This window comes from Typha angustifolia, chromosome 10, assembly GCF_048772165.1.
Source record: "Typha angustifolia cultivar Huaian chromosome 10, ASM4877216v1, whole genome shotgun sequence".
In the NCBI taxonomy this organism is placed as follows: Eukaryota; Viridiplantae; Streptophyta; class Magnoliopsida; order Poales; family Typhaceae; genus Typha; species Typha angustifolia.
In genome coordinates, this window is record NC_133248.1 from 546,674 (window position 1) to 571,495 (window position 24,822).

The 24,822-nt window shown below is 35.6% G+C and overlaps 1 protein-coding gene across 3 annotated transcripts; it reads right to left on the reverse strand.

The window, feature by feature from the left end:
• Window positions 1-1,814: 1,814 nt before the first annotated feature.
• On the reverse strand, window positions 1,815-24,822 carry LOC140768266 (protease Do-like 7). 3 transcript variants are annotated; one of them, XM_073108485.1, is made up of 26 exons: window positions 24,420-24,822; window positions 24,246-24,316; window positions 23,907-24,041; window positions 17,980-18,038; window positions 17,064-17,144; window positions 16,618-16,654; window positions 16,234-16,359; window positions 15,801-15,890; window positions 14,195-14,260; window positions 13,980-14,036; window positions 13,807-13,872; window positions 12,809-12,916; window positions 12,544-12,624; window positions 10,794-10,843; window positions 10,156-10,321; window positions 8,875-9,384; window positions 7,479-7,661; window positions 7,304-7,406; window positions 5,145-5,315; window positions 4,971-5,050; window positions 4,665-4,892; window positions 3,653-3,868; window positions 3,427-3,584; window positions 2,911-3,022; window positions 2,140-2,519; window positions 1,815-2,027 (listed from the first exon to the last, which is right to left on the reverse strand). In XM_073108485.1, exons 1-25 carry the CDS (start codon window positions 24,709-24,711, stop codon window positions 2,343-2,345), a joined length of 3,423 nt encoding a protein of 1,140 aa, XP_072964586.1. In that variant the 5' UTR covers window positions 24,712-24,822; the 3' UTR covers window positions 1,815-2,027; window positions 2,140-2,342. The 3 variants fall into 3 exon arrangements, with proteins under 3 accessions (XP_072964586.1, XP_072964588.1, XP_072964587.1); XM_073108487.1 differs by lacking the exon at window positions 17,064-17,144 and having other exon boundaries at window positions 1,816-2,027; XM_073108486.1 differs by lacking the exon at window positions 1,815-2,027 and having other exon boundaries at window positions 2,064-2,519.

Genomic DNA, 24,822 nt, shown 5'->3' on the forward strand with positions numbered 1-24,822 from the left:
TCAAAACGAAAAACATTAGGCATCAATAGAAAGAGATACAGGGTGTAGTATCCCTGCTCTGGGCTTTCCCCAACTTGGCCAGTCAATACGTCGTATGATTGCTGGGCCTACGGCAGGAAAAAGAAAAAGAAGGAATAAAAGTAAATAAGGAAGTAAAGACTTTGGATGTGAGAGAAGACGTGTTCGCACTTTGATGTTGATGAGAATCTCATAACCAAACTCGACGGTCACGGAGTCCAGGTGATGATGGTTCGCAGGTTTAATTTAAGATAAGGTAAACAGCACCGCTCATCATCCAATAACCCTGGCGGCCTGGCACCAATGAGCCGTATGCTTTAATGAAATAGCAAAGGTGTTGTTCTAACTTAGGACCAGAGTTCCTCTGCCCTCCAGCAATGGATTAGAAAGGGCAGGAAGCATTCCGAGCTAGGGAGATATTGTGGAGGTAGGCATTGGTGGTGGGGAGCTGCACGCACCTACATCAATTGATAGTTCAAACACGCTTACTACTGGTAGGGATATGAGGTAACCAGATAGAGAGAATGCATTTAGTGAGACTTTTGCCGAAGCTAGCCCTGATCCTACTAACTGGGCAAAGGTAGGCTTAAAGGCCAAGGGAATGTCAAAGATCCAAAGGCCCCCAAGCATTCCAAGGCCCAGCCAACCAATATTTGTATATCCATAGCCTGAAGGCCAGATAGAGAAGTCCAAGCCTCCCTCAAGCATTGAAACCCTCGACAACTCTCCTTAAGGGGGCCGACGACAATGTCCCACGCAGCCAGGTGCAGGCCTCTCAAAAGAGTCAAGAGAAAAGGAGCAGCCTTTTCAACACAATCAATGACAGAGACAGATTGAACAGTTAAACTATTTTATGTAACCAAAGATCTGCATTTATTTTACAAAATGTGATTGAGATGAAAGGGTTGTTTGATTGAAAGCTTTTTTAGATGTAGTATCTATTAATAAGCATCTAATTTAAAATTTATTGTCTAATTTGGTGCACCAAATTTGAAAACCAATCTTTTTTAAAAACTAATTAGGCTCAGATGCAGCCTTAGATATCAAGAGACTACATCTAGCTATCTCAATCTATCCATCTTTCTCCTCTAGGGGTGAAAACGGGTCGGATTAACTCCGACCCAACCCGCTATCCGACCCGACTCGTATCGGATTCGGATAAAAAAAATTTTCCGATTCGGATACGGATTCGGATACGGGTCAGATATATTTTTCGGATACGGATACGGATATCGGAAATCGAATATCTGTTTACCCGCATATTTTTTAAAATGATTTACAGTTTTTAGTTTACTTATTTAAATAGTAAATATTAATATTGTTACTAATAATACTTTATATATTATTTATAGAGATTAATTTCTTTAATTTTATATATTTGACATACAAATAATTTATTTGTTGTAGAACTCTTAATAATTTTATGTTAATTATATCTAAATAAAATATTATTATTATTTTAAATTTAATTAATATCCATTTAAGATCCGATCCTTTATCCGAAAATTATCCGTATCTGTTTAGTTAAGATATGATTTTAAATTTTACTATCGTCCAATATCCGTATCCGTATCCGGACTAAAAATATGGATCCGGATATGGGTTGAGCACTATCCGATCCGTTTTCACCCCTATTCTCCTCTCATTTTAATCCCAACCTATCTCCCTCCTCTCATTTTGACCCTAACCCAACTCTAATCCATCTATCTCATCTCCTTTCATTTCCATTATCAGCTCTAACCCATCTCAATCTAATCCATTTTTACTAAATACGTTGTTATGAAATATAACTAACCAAACATGTGTTTAACAAAGACAGTATTATGAAATACTATCAACCAAACAAGCCATTTGTTTCTCTAGATACAATATCTAGAGAAACATATCTCTTAATACATATGTATTTCTAAATATAAAAAACTAAATGACCCCAAAATGTGCCAAAGGCAATATCAGTCGATACTATTAATCTCACTTCAAAAATCTTGCACTTTTGGTCACATTGAACTCTACAAAACAAATTTAAAAAAACATTATTTCTCGAAAGAGACAGAATAGTTCAAGCAATATATTTACATAAAGGGGTTTACAGATGTCAATGTAATTAAGGTTGAATATTACCTGAATATGATGACTGAGATACAGTATAAATGCAAATGAATGATCAACATGGAACTTCCAGCACTGCACGAAATCATGAAACTGTAGAGCTTGGATCGGATAAGAAATTGGTGCAGTCCCTGGATTCCTGCTTCACTCTTATTCCCAATTTGGGGTTTTCTTATTATTGTCCAAGGAATGATTTCAGAACAAGACATACGTCTTCATGCTGTGCTAGAATCCAATTCTTTAATTATGCTTCGCCGCCACGTGGCAGTATCTCGGTCAAATTTAAGCTCCCAGGTTGGCCAATAGTGAAGGTCCTGCTTCAGCGTTAGCACGCGGGGCTTACCATTTAAGTGAACTGTCTTTACCCTGACAAACTCTCCATGTTCTAACTCCTGCATTTGATAGAATTATGTGAAGCATAATTTAAAAAGATCCCAAGAAGGAGAACAGGCTAATGTAAAGTTGAATGACCTGTCTAGTAGTTTTAATTTTTTAAGAGAACTGTAAAATCTGCTTTAAGTCGAGAAGTAACAAATAGTTGCCAACCCAAAGTTTATATAAATGGTAGATAGGAAGTGTTTGGAAGAAACAGCTAGAATATATATTTGAAAGACATGACCATGTGGAGATCTTTTCCTTTTTCACATCTTGTACTTCCATGATATTATTTTACATTGCTTATTAGATGGAAAAAAAAATACTTAACCGCTAATTAGATCTACCAAGTATCTAAAAGAAACTATTGACATCAGATACATATCGTAAATTTGTAATATAACATACCTTTGTCACTTGTACAAAGGTTTCAAGGTCTGGTGTCAGTTTTCCATTGATTTCAACTATCCACTGAAGGGCATACAGACTATATCTATGTACCGGACTCCCATGGCACCATCTGCATAATGAGGCAACATTTCATTCTTGAAACAGCATTTAGTAGAAGATTTGATTCATTCTCAAGGGAATAGTAGCTTGCGGTAGTTTACTCAGAAAGAAATGTCTGATTTTCCCATAGTGAGGGAGATTTACAAGAAGATGCAAATGTCGCCTCTTTACTTCTTAGTAGTCCAACAAAATAAAGTAGAAATGGACATAATCTTCTTAAACTTTGAAACACATTAGCCACGAAATTTATTATGGTGTCCAAAAGCTCAAGTGCTTCCATGAGCATTGCAGATTTTCCACACATATTGAAGTGCCTTGAGAAATGGAAAGTATAATAATTTGATCTTCTAATGTGAATATGTAAAGAGAAGAAAGAAGGAAGATAGGCAAGATAAAGTGTGGCAGGTTTCTCACCTTGCCACATACACCCCATGGCCTTCTTCAGGAAGAAATCCAAGAGCACGCACAGCAGAATGAGGATCTTGAATTATACAGCCACACCAATTCACCAGGCGTGTTGTGCCATTGCCACCTCTGACATCAGTTCCAACAACTAGATCGATTTCATTTCCCTGCTTGAACATGAAATCAAGATCAGAGGTTTCCTTATCAATAGAGTTAATATGTTTCAGTTACGCACCTGTCGGAAAATAGTCATTCTAAGCCCTCCATCTGGGTCTTCAGATCTATCTAGCTCTTGACAAGCATTTTCTATGTCTCGGAAACATGTAATTGGTTCTTTATTAATTGCCAAGATCATATCTCCTTGTTCTAAGAGGCTCTCAGCTTTTGATCCAGCCAAACAACCTTTAACGCGCAAGACTTGTCTTCTAGCTGCATCCTTTTTGGCAAGAGCCTGCAATAAAACCCCACTTGCATAAGACGATTAGCAAGATTTAGATATAAATGGAAAACGAGAATAAATATAGAGTTGTATGTAATTGCCACGTCACTTAGAGCACAATTCTTACAATAGGCACTTAAAAATACAGAGGACACTAAGAGATGTATGTTTATACAATAAAGATTACATGGTGCAATACCAATCTGTCAATGGCCAGGACATCTTAAATGTGAGTTGCCTTCCCAATGACTTAAACCGATCAAAAGTCCATCGCATAAAAAGATGCAAAGAATTGTTCATCTAGGTTAATTTGCATGACTTGATTAATGTTATCAAAAGAAAACAAGTAATTTCCTTCATAAATTACTAAAAGTTTGTGCCTCTAGGGTCACCTACTACCTACCTCTTATTAAATACAGATCCTTCTTTGAGCAAGACGACATAAATAGGATAATATCTGAACTTCATTAATATGTCAAACTTGGTTATGTGCACACAAAAATGGATCCTTAGCAGGTTATAAAGAGCAACCAAATTTCTGGGATTGCATCAGTGCAAGGTGTAGGATTGTACTTACAATCAAAATGAAACGGATTTTTCCGATGACTCAAACCAGCACAGCCACATGATGAAGCAAGAATTGACACGAGTAGATTACAGTTCCAAAAGACTGATGCTTACCAGGTAAGGTCACAAATACGACCAAAGTTTAGAAAAGATTCATCATGAAGAGTGCAACTAAAGTTGTCATTCAATATTCTACGGATTCAAGTCATATAGTTCTTGGAGTGAAAACGTGAAAACTTACTTGCACCCAGCTGTCACTTAGTCCAAAACTTCTTGCCTTAGAAAGCAAAGTGGGATACAGCTCCACTTCCAGTATTCTGACAAGAGGCATTGGTTTCTTTATGCCATTAATTAGAAGAAGTGGGCCTGATGCACCAAATATTATCTTTTCAAGGACTTCACTGATTGCATAGATGGGTATGCCTCTAACAAACTGATGATCCTCCAAAGAGCTACCCCCATATTTGAGCTGCAGATGAGAAACTCTGAATTTATTTCCAAGCATAAGTCACACAAGATGCAGAGAATGACTAGAGACAGTGTAAACCTGGGTAGAAAAGCTTGCCCATAATGCTTGAACTCTTCCATGCTCATCACTCAATACACCAGAGAAGCTGCTCCCAAAATCTATAATAAACTGATATCATTACTGATAAAATGAAGTCCTGGTAGTAGGAAGGAAAAAAGAGTTGGCATGAACAATCTACAGCTAACAGCTTACCTGTATCAAGTTCAATGACCTCCATATTGGTTGCTCGATAACGTGGGCAGTCGGCTGATCCAATATTTACTGCAGCACAAGGATTGGTGACAATTGATTTTCTTGATGTTGCCTGCAGGCTTCTACTTAACCCAACTAGATAAACAGAATCTCCTCGGCGCAAAGCAGGTTCTAAAAGATAACCATGATGAATCAACAATTAGTGATTTAAAGACAACAGTAAATAACTAATTTGCCAAATCCATTCTTAATAATCACAAATAAGTGAAACACCATTTTATCTATCAAATGACCAGGTGCAACAACTTATGGTATGAATTTAATTCATCCATTAGATATCAACATACACAAATAAACTACAACAATCAAATATGTGAACTATATAAATAATAAGTATTTGGCTGCAGTGCACTGGAATTACACATCTTAGTATGGTTAAGCCAACTATGTCAGACAAACTATGTAGCATGTCTGCCCATTCGCCTCATCCCAACAAACTGTGCTGCTGCCCAAGACGCATTCTTTGAACAAGAAAACTCAAATGGAACAAACTAAGAACCACCATCTCTAATTTTCGATTTTCCATAACTGTATTTTTTCTCAATCCTATTGGTCATACCATGCAAGATGTTAGATACTACTGGTCAGTCACAATATAAATTAACAAAGATAGAGTTTTAGCTCAGAATTATATCAAATTTGAGGCAAATATGACTTAGACATGAAGAGATCATCTTTGGAAGAAAGGGATGAAACCAAGATTCTAAATATCAGGGTTGAGATCAGAATCGAGATCAGCAGCCTGAAAAAACGATACATATCAGCAGTACCGGCCTACCGATATCAAACAAATTTTTAATTACATAAATTTTCAAAATTTATTTTAAAATTATAGGAAAAACCTTAAAAATTAAATAGATATAAATTGCTCACATATAAAATCTATAAAAATATTGCTGTCTCAGTTTCTCTCCCACTCACTCTCTCACACAAATAAATCTCACAAATTATTATAAAAAAAAAATCTCCCTCTCTGTTGCTACAGTAAAGAGATCCATCACCATCATAGCTTGTCGAACGTCTGCTTTGATGGATTTGCATCAGAGGACTTCGTCAGTGTGGAGTACGGAAAAGAGAGAAGGTATATGGGAGCTAGAGGATGGTTTTGGCCAATATGGCCAAAACGGGTCCGATATGGAGCCAGATTGACCGTTCGGGCCAATACTCCATCAAAACCATCAATAGAGGTGGGAACGGTGAATACTGGGAACCTTGGACAAACCCAACAAACCAGTATGAAGAAAAAGAAAATACAAAACACAATAGTTCAATCTGTAGGAAGTTATGATTGAAAAGCAAAGAGAACTAATGGAGAAAAGAAGGCAAGCAGTGAAGAAGATTGCAAAATCAGTCTTGAGGTCAAAAGAGAGGTAACTTATGTATTTTAGGTTTTCTCCAAAAGGGATAGAAAATTCTAGTTCTATTGGTAGTTGTCAGGTTAAATTTGACTGGCATGTTTTTTAGGCAACAAAAGTAAAGTGTAGAGATAGAACAATGAATCCAAATAAGATAGGGTGTTAATGATAAATATAAAAATTAAAGCATGTGCTAATTATCAATTCATCAATTCACTGATTCACCTCATATTCGCTCAGTCAGGTTTTGCTACAATTTCAAGCATATTTTCCCCAAAACTACTCTAAACAAATACTTCCAGGGAAAAAGAATGTACAATCTGCTATTGGTTTGGGACGTTGTGATTGATTGCTGTGGCCCTTGTCCATCTAAGTCATCCTATGACAAATTTGAGTCTACATCAGATCATACCTATATGTGACTTGTCCTGTTGTGACTTGTGTGGGGCGTTTCTTTTTTTTGGGAGATCTACTCATGGTCATATAGATGCACACACTAGCAAATTTACATGCAAATCTACAATTATAAAATAAATGGAGCTAATAAATGCATGTTTTGTGACAGAAGAGAACTAGAATCATCTTATATCAATAATTAAACCTGTCATCAAGGTGAAGTTATCAAGACGACATAGATGTTGATAAATACCAAAAATGCTAATGCCATGTCAAAGGAACACAACTATACACAGCAGTGTAAACAAAATCTTCAATAGACGTCTTTAGGATCAAGGGAATACTAACCAGGAAGAAGTTTAGCAGCACGAACAATTGCAGCACCTGCTCCTAGAGCAGAAGGATCATAAGCAACTAGTGCATAGTTGTGAACAGGATGCAGAAAAACAACCTGTGGGTAATATTCCAGTCAAATTCTACATGATGAATTGGTATTTACTTTATTTAGAGATCTTTCTTCTACCTCTCCAGGAATTTCCATTGGATATGCAGCAAATGATAACATTACGTCAGAGACAGATACAGCAACTGTATTTCGGTCAACAGCAACTAAGCCCATAGTTTCTGAATGGTACACAATAACCCCTGTTCCAAAGAAATGCTGAGAGTGTACTCCATCAATCATACATGATGGTGGCACATGAACCTGCAAAAAATTAAAGTCAAAATGCAGAATGTGATGCAATAAACCAAGAACGTCAACCAAAGACACTCTTAGTGCTCCAGGCAATGCATATGGATCGACATTTTCTTAAGAAAATAAATTTCAGTAAAGACGACCAATAATTAAAGATAAAAAATTAATGCAGGACAAAAATAAGAGCCTAAACTTCAGGAGTAGTGAAGGACCTTTAAAAATACTGAAAAGGGCCTAAATCGAGTAGTGAACCACAGAAGTATGACCAAGAATTCCAAATGGGTATGCCTCATGGGAGAGTCGAGCTGTTGTTGGCTAGACTGTCACTTAAGGATATATAAAAATTAAAGATATTCTACGTGATAAACAATCTTTTCATGTTGGTCCTCACTTATTTCTGAATTCATCCTTTACCTTACTGGAGAATCCCCAGCAAGCCTTACTCCTTAGACCTATTGTAAGCAAGGCTTTACCTCATGGATTTTCTTGATATATGTAAAAATGTAACAATATATTTCAGAAGATAAAAGTTAAACCATACAAATGTTACTTTCATTTAGACCCTGACTAGACTTGTGAGGGTCTTTATGAAAGGCGTACACACAATATACTGGCACAGAATTTTCAAAATTAGTTGGTTGGTTTCCGATAACATATCTAACAAGATTTTAAGTTTAGGAAATGGAGAAGGGTGTATATAGCTGACACCATTGTTTTAGCCACCCCCTAAAAAGGGATATGCATAGGCTCAGCTTAGTTCTGCCTTGGTGTTCGCCTTTCTGTCTTGTTCATGTCTAATTATGTAATTGAACTTGCAAACTGAAACTCAACTTATTGTAGATGTTGCTATATTTGTGGATTTTAATAGCCTAATACTGTTCTTAGACAAAGTTTAAAATTTAATTCTATTGTTTGTTTATTATCTTTTAACCTTTTCTATTAAGTTTAAACAAATGAACAACTGCACAAATGAAAGAAAAAAAATAGTCTACAGTCTTGTAAACCCTTGGCTGACAAATTAATTGGGTTATGACTTATAAGGATTTGCTGTCATAAAGGTGGTCGGTAAAATAAATCATCAAGCAACTGTACTCATAACACATTTATGATAATAAAAGCAACAGTTAACAAAATAGACAAACTGAACCTAGACCAAGAGAAAGGAAAAGGGAAACATCATAAAATTGTCAACATTAGATTGAAATTGCTTGTAATTCCCTACCTCAAACATTACAAGAGTGGGCTCAATCACTTGCTCGGCTAATGATGCATTAGTTGGTTCTGTTCCTTGATCTTGTGAAAGGTCAGTGTTATCCAAATTAATAGGATGTTCAAAAGCCTGATCTTTGAAGTTATGTACAGCTCCATTGGACGAAATGATTGATTCTACTGTTGATTCTTCTTCTATCCTTCGCCGCTTCTTCTCAAGAATCAAATCTTCATTAGAGTGTGATCTATCAACAATATTCTCGCCATCAGTCTGCATTCTGATGGATCTGTCTGTTGAATTTTCATCACCATGTTGGTGTTTATGTTCCAAGTGATCAGATTCCACGACTGACAGAACCCTAGTGGAACTTGCATTTATTTGACCACCGGAGACCTTTGAAGCTAACAAAGCAGAATCAGATGATATTGCTGGACTAGCAATCCATAATCCAGTGCTATCATTGCGAGTGTATAGCTGAGGTGGTGCATACCATTCATGACGATCAATGGTGACCAAAACTGACTAGAAGAAGTTGACAGAGATAAAAGGAATAAGGTGGAGATAAGAAAGCCTGCTACTGGAAATTTGAAGCTCAGTTGCTCATAGAAAATGGAAGATACATAAAATATGTCAAATAACTATCTTTCATTACTGAAACAGTTGTCGTTTGTCAATCTAATAGATTTTCCCTTTTTCTAATTAGAATAACATAAACAGTCATGTAAGCTAAGAAATTAAATGTATTTACATTTTTTTGTGGTATTTCAGAATCATAAAAAGAAAAAAGCTGCCAACGAAGTGCCAAATTGTACAGATTAAACATGGGTAAGAAAAACTATATTATCTAATTGCCAGAAAAGCACAAAGGTCGTCTAAATGATATACACCATTAATAATCAGTAGTACACACTACACAGTAAACATATCGATAATAAAAATAAAAAAGAAAAATTGTGTCATTGGCATAAATTGTGCCGACAGATTCTGTGATGACACAGCACAAGTGGCAAGGTTGGCAGCCCAATGGAAGGCCAGAGGCCAGAGGTGAGGATTATAGCATAGGAGAAAAGGATAGGAAAGGCAAGAAACAATACGAGAAGTGTAGTGAGGAAGAAATGATATTTATAATATATAATAGAAGGCAATAAAAGATAACAGAGTCCATACTCCATCGGTATTAGGAAAACACAAATTCTTTAAGTCAAATTCATCCCATTCTGAGTAAAAATTACCGACATATTTATTGCTAAGCAGAAATAAATTATAATTTTCTAAAACAAAAATGCAGCGCACCTTATTTCGATGGCGATCAATATGGCTTATATATTCCAAAGGAACCCGAGCACCTTTAGATAGTTTGGCAAGAACTGAGATAAAATCATCTAACTGTACTATCTCTTCTCCTGCGAATTTTTTAATAATGGCATGGCGTGGAACACATGCTCGTGAAAGCATATACCTGCAATTATGTGTTGAATACTCAAATTTGCAACAAGTAAAACATAGTCAACTCCCGAAATCTTTGTATAACCTCTAGCATACTTTCAGCGCACTATGTACTATAATATAGGACTATTTCTAAACAAATATTTGCAACGGCAGTGAAACATGAAAAAAAATCCAAAATTATGTTTCAGCAGAATTTGTGGCAAGAAGATACTGATTTCAAATGATAGACAACTCCAATCTATGCAAAGAAGGTATCGTACTTTTATAGAACTAAAGACGTTACAAAGGAGGGGCACCACTGTTTTGTTGCTAAAATTAGGAAAAATCACAGGGCCCCTTCCTTAAATTTAGTTAAATCAGATCCAAAAATGTATAGACAAACACAACCTCAATGAATAATGCAGTATGAACAAAACCTAAACTAATAAGTATGCGAGTTTTAGGAAAAGCATCACCATATTCATTAAGAAAGCCACACTTACCCTGTTTCGGCAACATATACAAGACCACATTTGAAACGAAAATTTCGAGCCTGCAATTTCATGAGAATATCAGATGTCAAAAGCAGCCACTGTCTCAATGGTAACATACTAAACATTAATATACCAACGTAGATATTCAAGGTTTCCGGACCTCACTTTATGGAATAAAAGATGTATCATCATCAGATATAATTAATAATATTAGATTCAACAGGTTTAATGATTTAATAAATGTCTAAATGAACTAGAAAAACTATGTAGATGTAAAAGATAAACTCCTTTCTGCAGAATCTAATCAAAATACAGTACATCTACAAGCAAGTACTGAGAATTCTTAAGAATTGGCAAGTCAAATACCTGCTGTAAGAAGCAGCACCTCATCTTTCAGACAGAGTAGCAAATTTGTTACTAACTCAAAGCAGTAAACAGCAAATTGCAAGCTAAGGAAATCAAGCAAATACTAGGACTGAATGGTTCTTAACTTTATATGTTCTTAATCAAGTTGAAACTTTAGTTTTAAATGAGCATTAATGCACATAGATTTATAGTGACATTGTATGCATCATCTGTTTACTTTTGGCATACTCATTTTGTTCTGGTAACTAGTCCTGATTTATTTATTTTTACTTATGTGTGACCTTTTCAAGGAGCCGACTTGTAATCAACTTGTGATGCTTTGTAATTTTTTTTGGAATTCCTCTGCATTCAGGAATTTATAAGTCCCAAACATAGAAACAGCAAAACAAGCTTTTGCGAGGGCAAAATCATAGCTGAACTCTGGAAGAAAAAACAAAACAAAAAAAAGAACCCCACTATAAGCTTCAGTGAAAGACTAGTAGTTTTAATGGGGAGAGAGGAAAAGATTCTCCTAAATGGGCACCTCACTATGGGGAGCATGTGACTCATGAAGCTCTTAAAGAGTAGAGAATCAAGAAAGCCAAATGGCTGTTCTTAAGAATTGCAGTAAATATGAAGAAAAACATTCCCCACTAAAAAGGAGAAATTTTTGGGATTGTTTCATTCAAGAGTCACTATGATTAACAAATTAAGGGGCTGTTTTTATTATGAATAGCTACTGCTAAATCAACTATACAGCATGACACAAAGACTCCTACATATTCATAGAAATATAATGTACATTCCCTGATTGTCTCCTATCTAATTTGGGGCATCATAATTCTTTTAGGTTTCTTCTGCATTGATTAAATTAAGATTTGGCCTTCCTCTCTAGCTTGCAGCATCTTGAACGGGCATTCAGTCCCTCTCATCATTACTGCACTAGTTGACATTTACTATTAACTCGAAAACCGTCTCAGCATTATGTTATCATCTTTACATACTATTGTTACCTATATTTTGGAAGCAAAACAATATAGTTTTGCTTTATACATTTCAGTTATTGTGCTCATTTATTTAAATCATTTCCACTGAACCTACATTCATATAAATTAGGTTTTCCTCATTGTTCAGTAATGACCAATAATCAAGGGAATTTACTAATAGTTAAATAGACCAAAAGCGGTTATCCTATTTAAATATCAATTTAAATAAAAGAATAAAAGAAGGGTAAAGTGCATCTATTTTAGATCTCAATTTATCATAAGTTCTACTATCACTTTAATGAACTTGTGAGAAACTCACACAATGGCAAACGACTAGCATAACCGCTCTTGATATAAAATTCAAGTACAGCATTTCACAACATTTTAAGAGGTTAGAACAATGTAAACTACTTTAAGCCTCTCTGCACCTGTTGGTATGAAAGTTGGTGGATCACAGCACCACTCACTTCCAAGAAGTAATTCGGAGTTATAGAGTGCAGATCCTGAACCTGTAGGATCAAGAGATATGCAGCGTTAACTTAACAAAATATAATAGAACAAAAAAATATATGTACACATTCATATCAATTCGTCCTTTCTTTAGAACAATATTCTGCTTGAATACTAGTTGGCATTGATTCATACTTTATTTTCCTAAGAAAGAAGTTGTTGCACAAGAAAATCTAGACCTACCATCAAATTCACTTTTAAGGTAGTTCCACCTCTTTCAATCTGCAAATGAATCTCCCCATGAACGCCGTCATCAAGTAATGTCTCCAACTTAAGGAATTGGGTAACAACCTGCACTAGATAGTCATAAGTTTACAAAACAATAACTATTTCTTCAAGCCACTACTAGAAATAGCTGACATTAAAACATGGATGGCATTATCACACAAGCTCTGTAAAAGACTTAACACATGGAGCTTTGAAAGGACCGCCACCTAGAAACATCAATTAATGAGAAATCTACCCTTTCAAAATCTCACGCCAAAATCTTTAAAAAAGGATGCCCCAAGAAGTGAGAAAAAAGTAGGGAGTATAACTGGATTAACAATGATAGTTGAATTTGGTAGCAATCAAAACTTTTAAGGATATTTGCAGGTACAATGACCAAACAAATCTGTGTTTTGAGTTTAAAATATGAAATATTAGGAGCTGTACAACTTCAATTGTGCGGAGGACTGCTAGATTGCTAAATCAAAATGGATTCTTACTCTTAAGAAATCTTATTCAAACCAAAACTTGACGTTTAAACTCATGTTCCTTAAAAATAGGGCTTTCAGATCATGTTAGATAACTAATTGGCACAAAAGCTTTTATTAGGTAATGGACCAACAATATATATCATACTATTTAATAGCTAGAAAATGACATCTGATTTGTGGACACTACACCAAGATGAAAAAACTCTCCTCTCGCTCACCAAACTTGTGCACATAATACTAGTTTCAAACTTTCAGTTAAGTACATTATAAAATCTATGACCAAAAGAACCAATTTTATATGCGCAGAAAAAAAAAAAAAAAAAAACTAGTCCCCCCTAATAAAGATACTTTTGCATCCAAGTATTATTTCCACAGGTATATGAAGAATACCGTCATACATAAATAATATGTCCAATAGTATTTGTCAATGGACAAGGCAAACAAAAAAGTTTACAGATGTTAGTATTGCAAATTACCACTCACCTCACCATTAACATGAACTAGAACATCACCAGGCTCCAATTTTTTATGTGCAGGACCGCCTGGGACCTGCGAGACAACTCTATTACGTAAAATTTATCAAATAAATCAAAAGAGATCTATCAAAATCAACCCTAGACATCGACAGTTAGAATGAGAACTATTGAATTTCTTACCACAGAATCAACAACCAGCATTCCTGTCTCACCAAATGGAGAAGCAAGCCTCACCATCTAATTAGTAGCAATAAATAGGAAACTAAGTGAGCAGGGATAAAATCATCAAAGCAGTGTAAATGAGGAAGAAAGTTTCAAAGTATAAATTTTAGGTAAATAAGATAAGAAGTATCAAAATGGAACAACAGGACATATTCATAGCAGGTTCTACTCACTTGTTCTGTCTCGCTTTTAAGTCCAAGTCGCCGTGTTTCATCAAATCCTTTATGCAAAAATGTCACCTAAATATCAAGAGATAAGATATTAATATATTGTAATGCAAAAGAGAAAATAAGCTTTACTCTGCCCCTGTCAAATTTTAGTCGTCTGAAGTGACAAATACCAACATCTCAACATGACTAATAAAGCAATAAGGAGGTGCAGTGAAGGAGTCTACTTGATACATTCCTAGAGACTAAATCATGTAATCTATTTTCATCATGATCACATCTGTAGTGGGCAAGCTTCCAATCGTAAAAAATCATCATTCTATATACTGGAAATTAGAGAGTAGCAAGTAATAACAGACTATTGAGTATCACATGTGAGAATTTAGTCCCAACTTGGAGAAAGAGGAAAAGTGAAAAGGTTTATATAGAAACTTGGGCCTTCACCTTATAGCTTAAATTTTTGGGTGAGCTGGTTTTTAAGGTTTGTGTCAAACCATGTTTCATTTGGACTATGAGCTAAAAAACCTCTAGGTTGGACTCAGGCATGCAGGAATTGGTATACAATCTCGATTATACTCGATGGGTCAAAGATTCTAGTTGGAATTGATGCATGGGCTTTGACGAGTGGATTTGCAGTGACTCATGAAGAGCAGTTGACGGCAGAGCCAGACTCTTGAGACCGGTGGATGACTGGAAGAGAAAATGGGCACAAAACTTAGTTAATAATAGTAGATTGGACTCGACAAGAGCAGTTGATGTTCGGTTCACATGTGAAGACCGAAGAGGGATTGTTGAGTATAACATGTGAGAGTTTAGTCTTACACTGGAAAGAGAGGAAAAGTGAAAAAGTTTATATAGATACTGGTTCTTCACATAATAACTTGCTTTGGGATTGACTTAGATTCTAGTTTCTAAGGTTTGTGTCAAACCCTATTTCACTTGAATTAGGACTCTCCTATCTTTCATAGATTGGAGTATTGGCCGATTCGATCGATTTTTGATCCAAATTGTCCAAATTGGAAGGTTGATACAACCGATATAGACAATACGTATCGATTTTTCAAGCATTCAATTTCAATTCCAAAATCGATATTTAAAGCATTGCTATCTTCCCAACACAGACTCCTCCCTTTTCAATATAGCTGCATTGTTGTTTCTTTAAACTTTAATGCTCTTTCTAATATATATATATATATGTATGTTTGAACTACGACAGATAAGATAAAGAAAGAAAATCAGTGACATAATTTTGAAAATTCAAAGTTAGTTAAGATTCAAGATAGAGGAGAACAAAAAATGCAACCCTAACATAGGAGCCTCAAAACTTCTGCTATAAATTATAATTTTCCGTCTTACTCCCTTTCAAATCTCTATATATACTCTTCCAAATAGCACAAGCCCCCCACCCAACCCCCACCTTTTTTCTTCAGTTGGACAAGTTACTTAGCACAGATGAGCCAATTGAAGATAGAAGGGAAAAGATAGAATAGTTAAATATGTATGCACCGAGTATAACACTATGTGAAATTGGAAAAAATCTGTATTGCTTGTTAATGGATTTCTCCATCTAAAAGTATATCATAGATAGCAGATGAGAACAAGATCAACAAACCTGAAGCGTACCACGAGGAATTGTAACAGTTTCCAGATTGCTTCCAAATGAATTCCAATGTTCTTGTATTAATGTCAAAGCCCTGACGACCTATAAAAATATCAGGAAAGAGCATTTCAATCGCTTAACTCAGCCAAATGATTGAATTTAAATGAGAGCAGGTTATTTAAGATTTGGAATGGAGGAATGGAAGTTTCAAGCAAACTTCAAAGTTCAAATATCTTTAAGTCTCATCTATCAAGTAATTATGTGACTACCAGGTAGATACTAAAATACATGAAAAATATGGACAACCTTTCTTAGTGCTTACTTGCACATTTCATGATAAAGTTCCAAGAAGATAAGATCACAAATACATGAGATGAGTAAATCCAATGACAAATGTAAAAAGTACACATAGCATGGCATTATTAAACAAGTGAGAAACACTTACCCGTTCTAAAGGAAGAAAAAAGGCAGATGCACTGGAGGACTTGCTACCAGCATTCAAGGCAACAGCTCTTCCTTTGCAATCAATGACTGGTGAACCACTAGAACCTCCTTTAGTCCCAGATGCAGCCTGTGGAAGAGAACTAACATATATCAATAAAAAGATGCAAAACAAGATACAACACAGGATATAATCAATCACTTTGTGTGAATCTTAATCAGAAAAGCATATTTCTGAAATCAAATAACTGAATGAGCAAACAAACCAGAACTATAAACAGATTAAGTTTTAAAACTGACCAATCTTGCAGTATAACTACAAGCTCAAAAAAAGAAACACAAACATAAATTTCCCTATGAATGAAGTCCATCGATAAACCAAACTAACCTGCATGTAGAATGTATTGAAGTCGTTATATCCATCCCTGAATTGAAAATGCAGCATAATCAGTTACTTAAATGAATAAATAACATCTTGTGTGATTCCAGGACATGACAAAAATCATTGAATACCAATAATAATGCATTCGCATAGCAATAACATCTGCGGTTCTGTATTAATGAGAAGTATATGTATCCTTGCACCACATGCATGATAAGGAAAAATAATGCAGCAAAAAGTGTGAACATGATACATGACACCTAGCTTGAATTTCAATATGGAGGTCAGAACTCAGAAGTTCAAGTTCAACAATAAGCTGTTGATGTGGTCCTAGGATTTGAAAAGCTTACGAAACAAAATGCTTGAAACTTTCTGTCTTTTGCACCAAATAGCCCTTTAAGGAAGGTAACTTCACAGAGACTACTAAAATGCTGATACAGTCCACAACTTACGATTTCTTTTTCTTTTTTCTGTTTACAGGCTTTCTACACCAAGTATATTGCATCAAGGGATCAAGCAGCTCAATCTTGAGCCTGCACACAAAAACACAGACATTTCCAGTTGGCCAAGCAGTCTTGCTTGCTCATGGCAACGAAAAGCTGATATATTTTACTATCTTCAACTTTACTTTTCTTAAGGAAAGCCATTAATATCTTCTAATTTTATAATATATTCCATACAGGTGAGACAATGTTGCTAAGTTGGATAAATCCATATTTTTGATACATATCAATAGTACAAAAGCACGGAGCACTTGCAAAGAAAAAGAAAATATAAGGTTAAATTTCTCTAAAGTATGTGTGCAAATATCTGGATCAGAATTATCAACACAACATGTGCCTTCTAGAGATGGTACGCTCATAACTATTAATCATTGATATTTTAGCTCCACAAAAAAATTAAATAGAGGAACGTGTCCTGCAAAGACCAAAAAACAGCAACTGAAAAAAAAATGTCTAGTTGTTCCAATACGAAACAGAGGGAATAGAAATCTGGAAGAAGCAGATTTACCATAAAAGATACTAATTTATATCTAGATAAAAAATTTCAAATTAAAAAAAGCAACCACCCTAAGCTCCAATAACTACATACTGTGTTGCAACAGCAGAGTGAGATATATCATTTTACAAGTCTCTAGCTGCAATGCACTACTAATGATCTAACATCAAAAAATCTCTTACCAAAATAAGTCCCATACACTTAATTCTATGTTATACTACCTTAGAAAAGAGATGTTTCTTGATGCTGTATGAGCAAGAAACCACATCGTCAGAACAAAAATATGGAAGCAACAAATTCTCAAGACATAATCATTTAATGACATATAAAGGACAGAAATATAGCAGGATCTAGCAATTGAAAATATACTTCTTGTAGTGAGGGGCATCTCTGTCAAGGCGAGCAAGAGTTCCTGCCAAAATGGAAACCTGAAAACCAATGAACTTAAATCAGCAATACAAGCTAACAATACAAGCTAACATCTATGATAAAAAAGGAGCTACATTTTAGATTTTACACACACAAAAAAAAAAACAAAAGAGATATATCAATGATTTAGAAGACTAAACATCTTCATCAAGATGTTTTCTTAATCTGATGCAAAGGATAGGTTGTATTAATGGTCATATTGTGATCTGTATCAAACATGTCTCTATGAGCAGGAGGTGTAAAGAGAGGGAGAAGAGGATACTAGAGATCTGTAGAAATTACAATATGGTAAACTGAATTAAGAGCTTTGACATGCTCAGGAACTATGAAAAATACCCATTCTAGATTTTACACATGACAATTTCCAAAAGTACAGTATTGTATTCAAGAACACAAATCAAGGTGGTCATCTAATGGCAATTTGCAGTTTGAAAAAACATAATGTAAGATTCCAGTGCCTGTCCTTCAATAATACACCACCTTTTTTGATATGGTCCTAACATACATACATGCGAAGGTGAAATACCTATGTACAGTTTTGTTTCATGATGGGCATAAATACATACCATATGGTTAATCCTAGGAACATTAGAAATGCCAACTTCACAGGTAAGAAGGTAATCAATATGTTCTACAAGATCTAATTGCAAGATTCAACACACAAACACACACACATATGTATGTGTATATTCAAAGTATTTGGAACTCTATAATTTATGCTGCCTATCAAAAATAGGATCTTATAGAATAATACAGGACATTAGATGGGAGTACTTAATGTATATACAGTAAAATTTCATAAGATATGTTTTTCCATTCTTCTTTCTCTTTTTTCCTATATAAACTTTTAGATCTTTTGATAGCAACAAACATTTAATAAATTTTCCTTTAACAAATACATCATCAATATTGAAGGCCATCGTATGTGTATCCTACCAACATAGTCAATGATGATTAAAGAATAGGTATTCAACTGAAATAATCACTCTTAAGGGTTTGTACTATCTGATCAAATATTCCAATCTGAAATCTAATCCATATTCCTGACATGTTTCTTATATAACCCAGGTGCTAGCCCCTTGGTCATAAGATCCACAAGCATCATCACAGTGTTGATGTGAAAAACTAACACGTAACTTTTATTTTTTTTACTCTTTAACAACATAATACTTGACCTAGATATACCTTAGGCCCTTGCATATCTTCTTGTTGTTAGCAAAGAGGACAACTACCGAATTATCACAATATATTTTTCAGTGGTCTAGAAATATAATCAACCACTTGAAGTTCTGTAATAAAATTTCCAAATGACAGCGCATGAATGTGGCTTCATGGCAAGCAATGTACTCTGCGTGCATCGTGGATGAGGCGATCAAGTTCTACTTTGTGCTCTTCAAAGAAATTGCACCCTTAATGAACATAAATATATATCCTGATGTTGATCTGCAGTCATCTAGGCATCTAGCAAAATTCAAATATGTGGAACCAAAAGTACCTTCTGATAATTTAATAATTCCAAATATAGACTCAACTCCCAATACATGAAGAATCTATCTTAGCCAATTTTGATCAAGAAGTTACTAATCCAACTCTTCTTAATCAGGGTGAAGATGCAATGGCATTAGGAGATCAAATAGTCCTTGATCCTCCTCTTGCTAGTCAGGGTAAAGGTCAAATGATATTAAAAAGATCCTCAAGAGACAGAAGGTTTTCTATATCAGATGAATACTTGGTGTATCTACATGCATGCCACCAATTAGAAGATCTCATAACATTTTCACAAGCCATGAATAATAGAAATTCATCTGAGTGGTACAATGCTATATTAGAAGAAATGAGTTCTATGCAAAAAAAAAAAAAAAAAAAAAACAGTCTAGGAACTTGTTGAATAGCCTGAAGAAGTCAAACCTGTAGGGTGCAAATGGGTCTATAAGACTTAAAGAGACTCTAAAAGTAATATAGAGAGACATAAAGCTAGACTTGTAACAAGAGCATTCACTCAAACAGAAGGAATTGATTAAAACAACACCTCCACGGTCTCTAAGAAGGCCTAACTCAGAATAATCATTGCATTAGTAGCTCATTTTGACTTAGAGCTACATCAGATGGATGTGAAAACAACTTTTCTAAAAGGTGATCTTGATGAAAAAGTTTATATAGATCAACCTAAAAGGTTCACACATAAAAATAAAGAACATCTAGTATGCAGACTAAAGAAATCGATATACGGACTTAAACAGGCCTCCGAACAGTGGTATCTCAAATTCAATGAGGTAATCATAACTTTTGGTTTTAAGGAAAACATTGTTGATCAATGTCTATACTTAAAGGTTAGTAGGAGCCAATTCATAATTGTAGTTTTGTATGTTGATGCTATTTTGCTTGCTAGTAAAGGTCTCGAGCTTTTATATGACACCAAAATAATTTCTTAATAAGTACTTTGAGACGAAGGATATGGGTGAAGCCTCATATAATTTAGGCATAGAAATTCATAGAGATAGATCAAAGTATATGCTTGGATTGTCTCAGCAGATTTGAAAGATTTGGTATGAATACATCTAAATCTAGTACAGCTCCTATCTAGAAAGGTGATAAATTCAGTGAATCAGAATGCCCAAAGAATATGATTAAGTTGGCAAAAATAAAGAATATTTCATATGCTTCTGTTATAAGTAGCTTAATGTACAATCAAACATGTACTCGTCCAGATATCGCTTATGCAGTGCGAGTACTTGGTAGATATCAAAATAACTCAGAAATAACACATTGGAAGGCAGCCAAAAAGATTATGAGGTATCTTCAGGGAACTAGAGATTAATATACTAACATACAAAAGATCAGATAATCTTAAAGTTATTGGATACACATTTAGATTTTGTTGGAAGCCTAGATGACTGCAAATCAACATCAGAATATATATTTATGCTCACTAAGGGTGCAATTTCTTAGAAGAGCGCAAGGCAAAAATTGATCGCCTCATTAATAATGCACGCTTAGTATATTGTTTGCCATGAAGCCATGTTCATGTGCTATCATTGAGAAATTTTATCACAGAATTTCAAGTAGTTGATTATATTTCTAAACCATTGAAGATGTACTGTAATAATTCGGCAACTGTCCTCTTTGCTACTAAAAAGAAGGTATACAAGAGCCTAAGACATATCAAGATCAAGTATTATGTTGTTAAAGAGAGGATAAATAAAGGTTACATGTCAGTTCTTCATATCAGTACTGCGATGATGCTTGCAGATCCTATGGCCAAGGGGCTAGCACCTGGGTTATATAAGGAACATGTCATGAACATGGGTCTGATTTCATATTAGAATATTTGATTTGATATTTAGTTATTGACATCATATTATAGTTTTATATATCATTCATTCTATTTCTTTTCAACATCTTTTAGTGGTTAAAGTGTCCTCACAGACAATAAAGTAAAGGCTAGCAAGAAGGCGTTATAGTTAATATAGTTAATAACCTTTAAATAGACATAAAGGTAACTTCTATTAATGAGCATAAGATATAAACACTCATATAAGGACATCACATAAAGGTACTTAGCCTAGAGCAATCATTGATAACAAATTATGGAAGGAACTATGCATAGGAACTGTCATAGAAACACATAAAGATACTTAGCCTAGAGCAATCATTGATAACAAATTATGGAAGGAACTATGCATAGGAACTGCCATAGAAACATCATAGTTTTTATCATTGAATTCTCTAAGTTGAGTTAAAGAAACTGATTCATGGTCTTTTAAAATCGTACACAAATTCTATTTTCAAAATAAATTAGGACCAATGAATAAAAAAATTTCTTTATATATGTATACAAAATCTTATTATTATTATTGAAAATCTACACGTGTGATTATGGGCCAAGTGGGAGAATGTTAGGTGTGGATTATATTTTGACGTGGGATTTGAGAAACCCACATATAATATTTGGTTAGTTGAGTGATTTTCATCTAGTATATGAGATAACTACTAACTATTCCACTTATCTCTTTAATGACCCACTATTCCACGTTCATTGAATTTGATCAGTTTGAGTCAATAACAATTTTCTAATCTATTGTAGATATTCCTATTTAGTTAAGAAAATCCCTACGTATATAGGGTAGGATACAATAAAGATAAAGAATTGTGATAATAAAGAGATCTAGCCCCTCCCTTATCTATAAATAGAGAACCTATATTCCATTAGTGGTAATCTTATCTGGTGAGATAAGTATAAAGGAGAAAGCTCAGCTATCCCTAACACGTGGAGATTCAAGATGCGAAGACGATCACTTCCGCCTAAAAAGTTAGCATGGATCGACATCCTATCTACCATGTCGATACATAAGTCTTCAATCCTAATAAAGTATTTTATCTACTATTCCATACAATGATACAATACAACACAATTTGTGTTTTTAACTACTAAATTTTTTAATAAAATGGCAAATTTAAAGATGGGATCTTGTCCACATGGATTTAATGCCTAGAGTTGTATAAGTTCAGTGTATTGAAAGGTGGCTACGAATAACAGACTATCACCATGTTGCCTAGCTCCTAGGCGGAAGGTGGGTGCCCAAGGCAAACACCAAGGCAATCTAACAATTTAATATATAAAAGATAAAAAATAATTATGATGATATAATATATATATATATATATATATATATAATATATATATATATATCATATCTATATTATTTATAAAATTTTAACAGTGGAATTCACAACCATAAAAATAATAGATTATAAAGTTATAATTCACAAATATGTAAACATATTTCATTAACATCTTAATAATAAATTACCATGATCTGATATTTAATGCATTCATAGTGTGGTTTGAAATGCATAATAGTTAGTGCCTTGGTAGTTTCCAATGTTAACATGAACCAAACTCCCTTTCCCACCACTCTCTTTCCTACATGCCCTCTCTTTCCCACCACTCTCTTTCCCACGTGGCTCTCTTTTTCAACTCTTTCCCACCACTCTCTCTTTCCCAACTCTTTCCCAACTCTTTCCTACCACTCTCTTTTTCAACACTGTCTCTTTCTCACCGTTAAAAGCACAGAGAAAAAAAGACAAAAAAGAGTGGATGGTTTATAATGTCACAGAGAAAAAAAGAAAAAGAAGAAGAGGAGGTGGAGGAGGAGATGAGGCAATTGGCAATCCGCGGCTTCAACAAAATCATCGCCCGGTTGCCATCGTCGTCCGCTTGCCACCGCCCCTCATTGCCGCCATTGCTCGTTGCCTTCGTTTGTCGTAGCCGCTCAGCGCCTTTGAGGCTTCGCTGCCCGCTGGTAATATTCGCTTGCCATCATCGACTTCTCGTTGCCGCTCAGAGATGATCGAGAGAGGAAGACGATCGAGGCCACTCGGCCCACTATGTGACTTGGCGGCCCGCCAAGTTCGCCTAGGTGGTCTAGCCATCATTCCTATTGGTAGGTGGGCCGGCGGCTGCCTTGGGCGTGCTGCCTCGTCAAGGCAGCCGCCATGGCCACTTTTCAATACATTGCTTAAGTTTCTCAAGAAAAATATAACGTCTCCATCAATGCAAAGGATTATATTTGGCACACAATTTTCTGTTTATTCCAAAAATATGAAACTTTGTGTGCAAACAAGTTCATGCCAGAGATCTACTAACTTATGTTGTATTGGCCGTGTGACTAGTTTGCAAAAGATGTAGTATTATTCCCAATTTGAAATTGCTTTCATGGTGGATAGTTGTAATATCTCGTCACTTAAATTACTCCAAGCCATGAGTGACATAATTGGACATAAAAATTAAAAACCATGCTGATCACTATATAACTCCAAAGATAATGCCTTACCACAAAAAAGATAGAAGAATATATCATTCTTACCTTTTCACCGCTATCATTACCAACAACCCGGATTTCCAGACCAACACAAGCAGCTTCAGGGGTAAGGGGAATCTCCTCGTATTCTAGAAATTTAATTGCTCCAGGATCGTAGCGGAAGAAGCCAAAATCATGCACCTACGTAGAAAGAGTATTGCATTGACAAAGCAGTAACTAAGGTTTGAATAGACATGGAAGTAACAGAAAAGATTGTCGAAGGGTGTGAAATAGTTGCGGGAAGATTTGTATCATAAGAAAAAAAAAAGTTAAGAGATAAGCCTAAGAAGCATGAATTGAATAAACAGCACACCCTCTGAGTTAGATGTAAAGAGAAAAGCTTACAGGATCCCTGTATATAGGGTAAACCGGAATTTCTTCCCTGTTCACAAACATTGCCTCCGCCACAACAGGACCTAACACCACCAACAAAACACACATTACTCCGAGATCACGAAACCACATCAATCCAAGAATCACCACATATCGCACCAACAACAAGAAAGAAATCGAACGTACCGGGCTTTACGACGTGGCGATTGGTGAGGATAATCCCATGGCCCTTGTCGACAACGAATCCGGTGGCATAGCTCGCTCCGGCGGGCTCCGTGTCGAACGCCCTCGTCGCCGTCGTCCTCAGCACGACGACGGCCGGAACGACCCTATCGAGGGCGCGGCGCCAGTCCTCCGCCGTGGCCGAGCCCTCCCGGCTCGACGGCGGCGCGTCGATCTCCATCCCTAGATTGTCCTCCTTCATGCTCGACTCGACCCCCTCCGATCCCAGCATCCCCAACGTCTCTCCGTCCGCCATGGAATCCTCCGATCTAAGGTCAGGGTTAGGATTCGGAGCGGCGATCGCACGGTGGAAGGGGGGGGGGAGGAAGCAAGAAAGAGAGAAAGAAGTGATGAAGCGAAGTCGAGA

Bases quoted from the DNA above. Each gene is read 5' to 3' on its own strand.
- LOC140768266 (XM_073108485.1), bottom strand. From the start codon at position 24,711: ATGGCGGACGGAGAGACGTTGGGGATGCTGGGATCGGAGGGGGTCGAG. The intron at 17,145-17,979 runs GTATATTTTCAA...TTTTGTGTGCAG, and splicing joins GATGCCCCTCACTACAAGAA to GCTCAAGATTGAGCTGCTTG. The intron at 14,261-15,800 runs GTTTGTTGATCT...CTTGATATTTAG, and splicing joins TTCCTCGTGGTACGCTTCAG to GTGACATTTTTGCATAAAGG.